This window comes from Geotrypetes seraphini, chromosome 16 (genome assembly GCF_902459505.1).
Source record: "Geotrypetes seraphini chromosome 16, aGeoSer1.1, whole genome shotgun sequence".
Classification (NCBI taxonomy): domain Eukaryota; kingdom Metazoa; phylum Chordata; class Amphibia; order Gymnophiona; family Dermophiidae; genus Geotrypetes; species Geotrypetes seraphini.
Window position 1 is genome coordinate 32,629,243 of NC_047099.1, and position 10,027 is coordinate 32,639,269.

General features: G+C 42.8%; 1 protein-coding gene across 1 annotated transcript; it reads left to right on the plus strand.

Annotated features, from left to right (window-relative positions):
• The first annotated feature begins 249 nt into the window (after positions 1-249).
• Positions 250-9,517, plus strand: LOC117349798 (N-acetyllactosaminide beta-1,3-N-acetylglucosaminyltransferase 2-like). Its single transcript, XM_033923393.1, has 2 exons — positions 250-763; positions 7,219-9,517. The coding sequence occupies exons 1-2, from the start codon at positions 250-252 to the stop codon at positions 7,653-7,655; spliced, it is 951 nt and encodes a 316-aa protein (XP_033779284.1). The 3' UTR covers positions 7,656-9,517.
• Positions 9,518-10,027: the final 510 nt, after the last annotated feature.

Below are 10,027 nucleotides of genomic sequence, written 5' to 3' on the forward strand. Positions count from 1 at the left end.
TTTGAGCAGGGACTGTCTCTATGTTTTGATATACAGCTCTGTGTTAAGTCTAGTAGCGCTATAGAAATGATTAATAGTAGTAGTAACAGTAGGACTCAAAATGTAATATTTTCCTGTTAATTACCCTGTTATTTTATGTAATCTATTTTTTGTTTTATTTAGATATACTGAGGCTGAGGCATGCTGAAGAGAAAGAAAATGAATCTAGTCTGTATAATTCTGTATTTCATTGTAATGACTGCTTTCTACATGGCGTACCAGGAAAAAATTAAATTTAGACTCTTTGGTCATCTTCTACCCAAGACACCCCCACATGCTGTTCAAAGGAAATCTGTCAATTTGACAGACGATCTGTATACTTACCAGCTCAATCTGAGTCGCTTCCAGGAAGAGTTCCCTGCCCTACAGAGCTACAACTGTACACTGCTGATTGATAAGGAGGATTTTTGCCACTCGGCCAACATGAAAGCACTGTTTATCCTGTCCATCAAATCACACCCTGCATCCTTCAGCCAAAGAGCAGCCCTGCGGAAGACATGGGCCACAGAAAAGGAGATATCCAAGTACTTGATGAAGCCCTTGTTTCTTATAGCAACTTCTCCAAACCAGAAACAGATGAATCTGGTAGCAGATGAGGACAAGGAGTTTAAGGATATTCTGCTCTGGGACTTCATGGAGAGCCATCATAACTTGTCCCTAAAGGAGCGTTGTTTCCTCAGGTGGCTATTCCACAACTGCCAGAAGGCAGAGTTTATCTTTAAAGGTATAGTATTGTACATGTTAGTTTTATTCCAAGGCCTAGATAATTTGTTTCCATCCCTGCGGATAACTGCAGAAAACCATCCCATGTCTTTCTTTAGTGTCTATCTCAACCTCTGTCCTTCTACACCAGCATTCTTCAATGCAAAGCTTGAGGGTCAGTGGCTATGCCCATTCATACTCCGACTCTTCTCTCTCTCTCTCTCTCCTTAAGTGCAAATATTTTATGATATTGTAGCATTTGCATGTTACAGATGAAGGGTTGGCATCTTGTTGATTTTATGACTGCTATTATGCACTGTTAACCTGCCGAAACGGGGGAGAGAAAGGAAGTGGTTGCCGCAGGTACGGGGAGAAGGCCATTTACCGCCTCGTGAAGCGGTGAATGGCCTTGTCTCCGCAATGAAGGGAGGGAACACGCGTGGTCACTGATCGCGCTCCCTCCCTCCATCCTGATCGCCACCGCTGCCTGAACATCTCCCTCCCTGCCTTACCTTCGCGGCAGGAAATTTCTCTAAATGTGCTTCTTACCAGCAGCCAGAGCATTGAAATCACGTGTGACTGCCGTAAAGGTCATCTCTGACGCAACCGGAAGTTGCATCAGACACCTTTCCTGCAGCCACACGTGATTTCAATGCTCCAACTGCTGGTAGGAAACGTATATAGAAATTACCTGCTGCGAAGGTAAAGGGCAGGGAGGGAGAAAAGTGAGTTGGAGAAATACAGATGCTGAAGGGACCTAGGGAAGGTGGGGTAGAGGAAGTGGGGAGAAGACACTGGGAAATGGGGAAGAGAGAGTGGGGAGAAGACGCTGGGAAATGGGGAAGAGAGAGTGGGAAGAAGATGCTGGGAAATGGGAAAGAGACAGTGGGGACAAGATGCTGGAAAATGGGGAAGAGATGCTGGGAAATGGGGAAGAGACAGTGGGGAGAAGACACTAGGAAATGGGGAAGAAAGAGTAGGGACAAAATGCTGGGAAATGGGGGAGAGTAGGGACAAGACGCTGGGAAATGGGGAAGAGTTGGAACAAAATGCTGGGAAATGGGGGAGAGTGGGGACAAGGCGCTGGGAAATGGGGAAGAGAGTGGGAAGAAGACGCTGAGAAATGGGGAAGAGAGAGTGGGGAGAAGATGCTGGGAAATGGGGAAGAGAGTGGGGAGAAGACGCTGGGAAATGGCAGAGAATGGGAAGAAGACTCTGAGAAATGGGAAAGAGTGGGGAGAAGATGCTGGGAAATGGGAAAGAGACAGTGGGGAGAAGACACTAGGAAATGGGGAAGAAAGAGTAGGGACAAAATGCTGGGAAATGGGGGAGAGTAGGGACAAGACGCTGGGAAATGGGGAAGAGTAGGAACAAGATGCTGGGAAATGGGGGAGAGTGGGGACAAGACGCTGAGAAATGGGGAAGAGAGAGTGGGAAGAAGACGCTGGGAAATGGGGAAGAGAGAGTGGGGAGAAGATGCTGGGAAATGGGGAAGAGAGAGTGGGGAGAAGATGCTGGGAAATGGGGAAGAGAGAGTGGGGAGAAGATGCTGGGAAATGGGGAAGAGAGAGTGGGGAGAAGATGCTGGGAAATGGGGAAGAGAGAGTGGGGAGAAGATGCTGGGAAATGGCAGAGAATGGGGAGAAGACTCTGAGAAATGGGGAAGAGTGGGGAGAAGATGCTGGGAAATGGGGAAGAGAGAGTGGGGAGAAGACGCTGGAAGGGAAGAAGACAGATGTCAGACTATGGGGGAATGGAGGGAAGAAGATGGGTGCCAGACCAAATTGGGGGGGGGGTGAAGGGAGAGGCACAGTAACAGAGTAAATGGAAGGCTCAGAGAGAAGACAGACAGTGGATGGAAAGAATTGAATGAGATGAGGAAAGCAGAAACCAGACAACAAAGGTAGAAAAAAATTATATTTATTTATTTTCTTTTTTGCTTTAGGATAAAGTAGTATATTAGTTGTGTTGATAAAAATTTATAAACAAAGCCCTGCCAGCTCAACATCTCTTTCTCCAGTTCAACAGCCAGAACTTTGATTTATAAGGAAGGAATAAGCTAAATATTGCAGTACTAAGGCTTGTATAGATGCAGCGGGGACGGAGCGGTGAATGGGATGGCAGTGACAGTGACGGGGTGGTGAAGGGGATGGCAGTGACGGGGTGGTGAAGGGAATGGCGGTGATGGAGCGGTGAAGGGGACGGTGGGCTGGGGCCGGGGCAGTGACAAATTTTTTCCCTGTGTCACTCTCTAATATGAGTAAAACAAAAACTGAACCAATGCACACAGTTCCAGGTTCGGTTTCCAAAGAACATTTAATGTCAGAATGAAACGGAATAGCAAAATCCCAAAATCAATGTAACTTGCAAAACACAAAGAAAAAACCCCAAAAGGGAAAACTCTGGGTGAGTTCAGGATTTCTCCTCACAAATGCCAATAATCTTTACTGTGGTTTTATTCTCTACATAGCTTCTTGCAATATGGCTTTCAAAGCCTACTCCTAGCAGGTTTCAGGAAAGTTCAGTTCCCTGCTATGATACACCAATGATACACCAATATTCACTCAGTCTTAACTAGCAAAGCCTCCAGCTTATCTTATAGCACTGCTGGGTCTAGGTGAGTGCCTAAAGTTTGCCTGACAAAAAACACAAAACAGCTTTCAAAATCCCTCCCAGTTGTTGGCAAACTTCTCCCCACTAAAGCACTCCCAGCTTAACAAACTGGGCAGATAATCAAAATAGAAGAACAAACAATCCCACAGTTCAGGAAGTCCATGCAATTGACTGAGAGAAAAAAAACAACAACCAACCTCAGCCAAAACAGCAAACAAAAAACTCACAGTTCTTTGCAAATGGTTGCCAAGCCTACTTCCATCGGCTCAGGGACCAGCTCTCCTTGCAGCTCCATTGGCAACTCCTGGTCTGCTTCCAGCAACTCTAAAATGGGTTCAGCCTCTTCCACTTCCATTGGATCACAGGTATTACCCGTGCTTGAGGCAGAAAGCTCTTCTTTAGGGAGAGCCTTGAGCTTTCTCCCTAACCTGCCTAACAGCTTATTAACATCCACGGGCTTTTCAAGGGGCGAGCCCTGCCGTGCTCTGACTGAGCCTGCTCTCACCTGGGCTTCTCTCTGGCTCCCCCGGTAGGCACTAGGGTAATAGCCTTCCTCACTTGCCCTGGAAGACAGTTTAAAACCTATGTCCCTAGCCCTGCCGTGTGAAGGGTAGTGTTTGTAATGATTTTCCTCATCCCCCCATTATGGGTCTGTGTCATCTTCAGGAGGTCCAGCTTGGTGTTGGAAGCTGGCTTTGGTAACCCCCTTCTTGGGCCTCTTGCCACCCTTTCTGCCCGTTCTCACAGGGGCCACGTCAGTCACAGTGTCTGACTGGTCACATGATTCAAGGGTCTAACTCAGCATGAGAGCTCCTGACCAATCAAACCCTGATGAGTTAGCCAGCTGCTGATATGTACATCATAACTTAAATTAAATTTGTGAAAAAAACTCCATTAAGAAGTAAAAAGGAAAGAAAAAAATAAAATGATATTTCTAAAACATATCATGTTACAATTCTAAAACCTATTATCATATTACCACTAAAATTAAAAATGTAAAAATATATAAATACAAATTAATACAAATCAATGCAGACTGCAGTCCCAAATTCAATTACTCAATATGAAAAAGCCATTTGAAAAAAAATGTGCTTTTAGATGTCTCTTAAAATTTTGAAATGATTCTTCCTTTCTTAACTCTGCTGGTAAATTGTTCCATAATATTCTACCGGGTAGTGCCATTAAATGTCTCTTCTAACTGGCCATCTTTAACTAGCGTAGCTGGTTTTAAGAAACCATATTCCTGGAGGAAAAGTCCATAGTGTGTTATTAAGACATGGGGGAAGCCTCTGCTTGCCCTGGATCGGTAGCATGGAATGTTGCTACTCTTTGGGGTTCTGGAATCTTATGTTGTTCTTAGGGATTCCAGAATCTTGCTAGTCTTTAGGATTCTGAATGGAATGTTGCTACTCCTTGGGTTTTGGCCAGGTACTAGTGACCTGGATTGGCCACTGGGAGAACGGGCTACTGGGCTTGATGGACCATTGATCTGACCCAGTAAGGCTATTCTTATGTTCTTAGCTAGGTTAGGGGCAGGCCAGAAGCAGATGTACAGTGCTGCGTACACCTTTCAGCGCTATAGGAATTATAAATAGTAGATGTCTGAAAGCATACCATTTGAGTAAGGCTGGTTGTAGCCAGTTTAGCTTTTGAGCTAGTTTGGCCTTCAGTGCACAAAAGAGCTCTTGATGGCTTCCATCAATGACAACCGCCCAATGTTACACAGATACTGTTCAGTTCTACCCTTCTCAACCCAGCTGTTGTGTTGTTAGGTGCCATCGACTCATGTTCGAGTCCTAGCAACTTGATGAATTGCGGATCTAAAAAGAAATCGGTTTTGTGCTTGTCTGGAAAGATCCTCCAGCGTTATCCCCCTGAGGTCTACCTCCAATGCAACTTCCTGTTTCCTGGGTGGATTGCAGCAGAGGGAAAGCTTTGTGGCAGCCATTCGCTTAAGCTCCCCTGCAGCTGCTGCACTGGGGCTCCTCTGAAAAGGATGAACAATTTTTAAAGAAGATGGGGAAGGTGAGGGGAAAGGAGGGAGATAGACCATATGGGGAGAAGGGGAAGAGATTCCTGGATTGCAGGCCCCCTGGAGCTGCTTTAAGTTAGCCCGGGGTGAAGGGAAAGGAGGGATGAATGAGAAGGGGAAATGCTGGACCAGAGGTGGGTGGAGAGGACTAGAAAAGAAAATATGGGCTCAAAAACAATGGGGAGGGGAAGGAAGAGAGAGGTATATACAAGGATGAACAATGGGATAGAGGGAGGGAAGAGAATGACACAGATGTTGGACCAAGGAGGTAGGCCCGGGGCAGGGAAGATGCAAATGCATAACAAAGAGCTCATTAGTATTAAAATGAGTAATCCGTGTAATGCACAGCAGGGAATGCCTGGATGGAAGGGCAGTCTGAAAAAAAAGAGAAATAAATATATTGGTGCAGGGGATGAAAGGGAGGAAGACAAGGAGAAATGTTGGACCTGCAGTCTTTTCTTTATGCATCGGGTGGTTTTTTAAAATCCGGCAGTTTGGCTGGGTTTAGGAGCTTGGGGCAGCGTCTGGAAGGCGTCCACGCACATGTGTGACATCATCACATTGCATCCACATGTGCTCGGAGGCCCTCCAGAGATAGCTCCGAGCTCACTGAAGGAGAGGAGAAGAGGTTCGTGTAGGTGTGGAATGGGGCGGAGCTGTGGGCAGGGCCACGTGTCCGCTTTTTTTTTGCATACAGAAATATGGTAACTGGTGCTATTTAACTTATTTATAAATGAGCTGGAAATTGGAACGACTAGTGAGGTGATTAAATTTGCAGATGACACTAAACTGTTCAAAGTTGTTAAAACGCATGCAAATTGTGAAAATTGCAGGCAGACCTTAGGAAATTGGAAGACTGGACATCCAAATGGCAGATTTAATGTGGACAAATGTAAAGTGATGAACATTGGGAAGAATAACCCGAAACACAGTAACCGGATGCTAGGGTCCACTTTGGGGATTAGTACCCAAGAAAAGGATCTGGGTATCATCATGGACAATATGATGAAACCTTCCGCCCAATGGGCAGCGGCGGCCAAAAAAGCAAAAAAAGATGCTCGGAATTATTTAAAAAGGGATGGTTAGCAAGATGAAGAATGTTATAATGCCCCTGTTATCGCTCTATGGTGCAATCTCATCTGGAGTATTGCGTTCAATTCTGGTCTCCTTATCTCAAGAAAGATATAGTGGCACTAGAAAAGGTTCATAGAAGAGCGACCAAGTTGTGGATGGAACTCCTCTCGTATGAGGAAAGACTAAAATCGTTAGGGGGGAACGGAGCGATGACCTGAATATAAAGTGAGACCCCCATTTTTTGGCCCAAAAATCTCAGTTTATATTCAAGTATATACGGTATATACCCCAAGAGGATCCTAGGCAGGTGATACTGAATGGTGATCAGGTACTCAAAGTGTTTTCATATCTGTCCTGGTGGGCTCACAATCTAACTATGGTACCAGGGGCAATGGAGGGTTAAGTGACTTGCCCAGAGTCACAAAAAGCGAAGCTGGGATCCAATCTGCAACCTTAGGATGCTGAGGTAGCAGCTCTAACCACTAGGCCACGCCGCTACTCCAGTTGGGCTAACCTGGCTATTTAATGCTGGTTTACATTAGCCCGTGGCGGTAAGTAGCTCAAAAAACGCTGACAACTGCAGGTTAAATATTTATCCCTTAGAATACCAAGTAAATTGTTGAAGATTTGTTTTAAATTGACTCATCTAGAAATTTTTATTACCTGTTGTAATTTGCAATTTTTGTTATCAGGTATGCTACAAGAATGAATTCTGTTCTTGATGTATTATTAAAATAAATGTCTCTCTCCTTCTGAAGGTGATGACGATGGGTTTGTGAACCCAGATGCACTGGTGAAACACGTAAGAGAGACAGCCAATGCCTCAGATATTATCCATGGGGCCGTACAGGCTCATGCCATTGTGATGCGAACTGAGAAATACAGGGTATCCAAAACCCTCTACCCTCATCAATATTACCCTCGTTTCCTCTCTGGTGGAGGCTTTATATTCCCTGGGAAACACATCCCTGCCCTCTATGCAGCTTCTATGAGACTTCCAGTATTTCCATTGGACGATGTCTACTTTGGCTTCCTGTGTCTGGCAGCTAGCTTGACATTTCGTAATGATCAAAAGTTCTACGTCTGGGGGATGGAGGACAAGATCTGCCTGTACAAAGAAGCTCTGTTTGTTCATGGAATTTCTATGGACAAACTTCTTCAGGTCTGGCAGGATTTTCAAGAAAAGAAATGCTGACCTAAAGAAGGAGGTGGAGGGGTGATAGGTTCGATAGACCCTGCTGTAGTTCAGGGCTTTCTATCAGTGTCTCCCCGAGCTGTTCTTAAGATGGAATATATTCCTTTAATTCTAATACTTGGATCTTTACTTTATTGTGTGGACTAAATAATCAATAATTACTTTCTTTCCATGCACCACTGATTTAAGTGAGGCTGGGTATATAATTTCATGTTTTAATAATACAAATCTGTATTCAAGTATTGATTTGCTTGTTTAAAAATTTGAAAAGTTGAATAAATTAATTTTTTTAAAAATATGCTGACCTGCAGAGACCATAGTTAAACTAAACTACACTAAACCTTAAGTTTGTATACCGCATCATCTCCATAAAGATAGAGCTCGGCACGGTTTACAGGTAATTCAATGAGGGAAGGACATAAGAAATTAAAGGTTATGAAGGGGATAGCTAGCTTTACATTTTAAATAGATAGCTTTACGTTTTAGTTCTATGCTAGCCTGGAAAATGCTTAATTTGTGTACAGTCCCATTATTGACCCTTTATACCTGTATAAAGATTAATTAGTGATACTGGAAAAGTAAAGAGCAAGGAAAGGCCATACTTCGATTGACAGTAGGAGAAGTGGTGTCACTGTTTCTTTTTTCCATAATTCTAACATCAGACCCTTCCTTTCTGAGCGTACTGCTGAGACCCTCATCCATATCCGCATTACCTCTCACCTAGACTACTGCAAACTGCTTCTCTCTGGCCTTCCGCTAAACCATCTCTCTCCCCTTCAATCTGTTCAGAACTCTACTGCACGCCTCATATTCTGCCAATGTCGCTATGCCCTTGTTACCCCTTCTCAAGTCACTTCATTGGCTCCCTATCAGTTTCTGCATACAGTTCAAACTCCTCTTAATGACCTACCAAGTGTAGGTTCTCAGCATCTCTCCTCCTAAGATAAATTTCTCTTGTTTGCATCCTTCTCCTCTACAGACTCCATCCCTTCTACTTTGCTACACAGTATGCCTGGAATAAACTGCCCGACTAATACGTCAGGCTCTGTTTCTGGCATTAATCAAATCCAGACTCAAAGCCCACTTCTTTGAAGCTGCTGTCAATTCCAAAGACCAACTCACCTTCTAAGCACCAATACCTGTCTTATTCTTCTGTAATTCCCCCACCTGAGCACTATGTATTAGTGAATCTTCTTGTCCAATTTGTCTGTCTTGACTAGATTGTAAGCTCTTTTGAGCAGGGACTGTCTCTTCTGTATTTTGATGTACAGCGCTATGTATGTCTAGTAGTGCTACAGAAATGAATAGTAGTAACAGTACTGTACTACTTTCTGTCATCTTTGAATGACCAGATTTTAGCCTAAGCCAAAGTTATTACATCACTTCCTGGTTCTCTCTATTAAGATTGTTCCCCATCCTTATCCTTAGCATACATTGTAAACTGGCGAGTCATTAATTTAAAAAAAATGTTGTGATTTCTTGATATTTAAGATGGTGATATAGAAGTGAACAATTGTAGCTTTGGCTTATTTTTTTAGCATGAGATGGACATACAGGGTTTTGTCCACTGAGGAAAAGAATATCCTCAAAAGCCCTCTGGAAGGGGGAACAGACTTATGTTTAAGTCTTATTGATTTAACAAATACACTACCCCCCAAAAAAATAAAAAAAATTCAAAATGATTTAACCAGTTTTATTTTATTTATTTAAAACACTTATAGCCCGCATATCAACCATTTATGCAAATAACAATGATATATTTCAGATTGGAAGGGTATATATATTCTCTTACCCCTCCTAACTCTCTTCACAGTGAATAATATGTTTATAGATCGTCAGAAGTACCACCTAACACTCGTACAAATGCATTGTGTCAGGCTTTATGTACTATTTCCTCACCGGATCTTCCATACTTTGCTAGTAAATTTATAAGATCTGGTGTTAAATGATCATAATAATTACAAGTCAAAGATCTTGATGCTTTTTTGGAGTGTGTTTCTGTTTCTCTCTATGCTTATTTTTATCTTTTTTTTGTTTACTTTAATTATTATTTTAATTCTATCTTTAAATTATTTATTCATTACTTGTTGGAATATTTCATTTCTATCTCTATCTCTACCTCTGTCTTTTTATTTTTCATACTATTTCTTCAGGTACTTTAGTTAGATTGTGAGCCTTTGGGACAGTTAGGGAATTTCCAAGTACCTATCTTATTAATTTAGTTTTTATTTATTGTATCTTTAATGCATCATTTTTGTAAACCGCTTAGAAACTTCACGGTTATTAGCGGTATATAAGAATTAAATTAAATTAAAAAATTAAAATAAATACTTTTTTCCACCTTAGGGCTCCTTTTATCAAGCCGCGCTAGC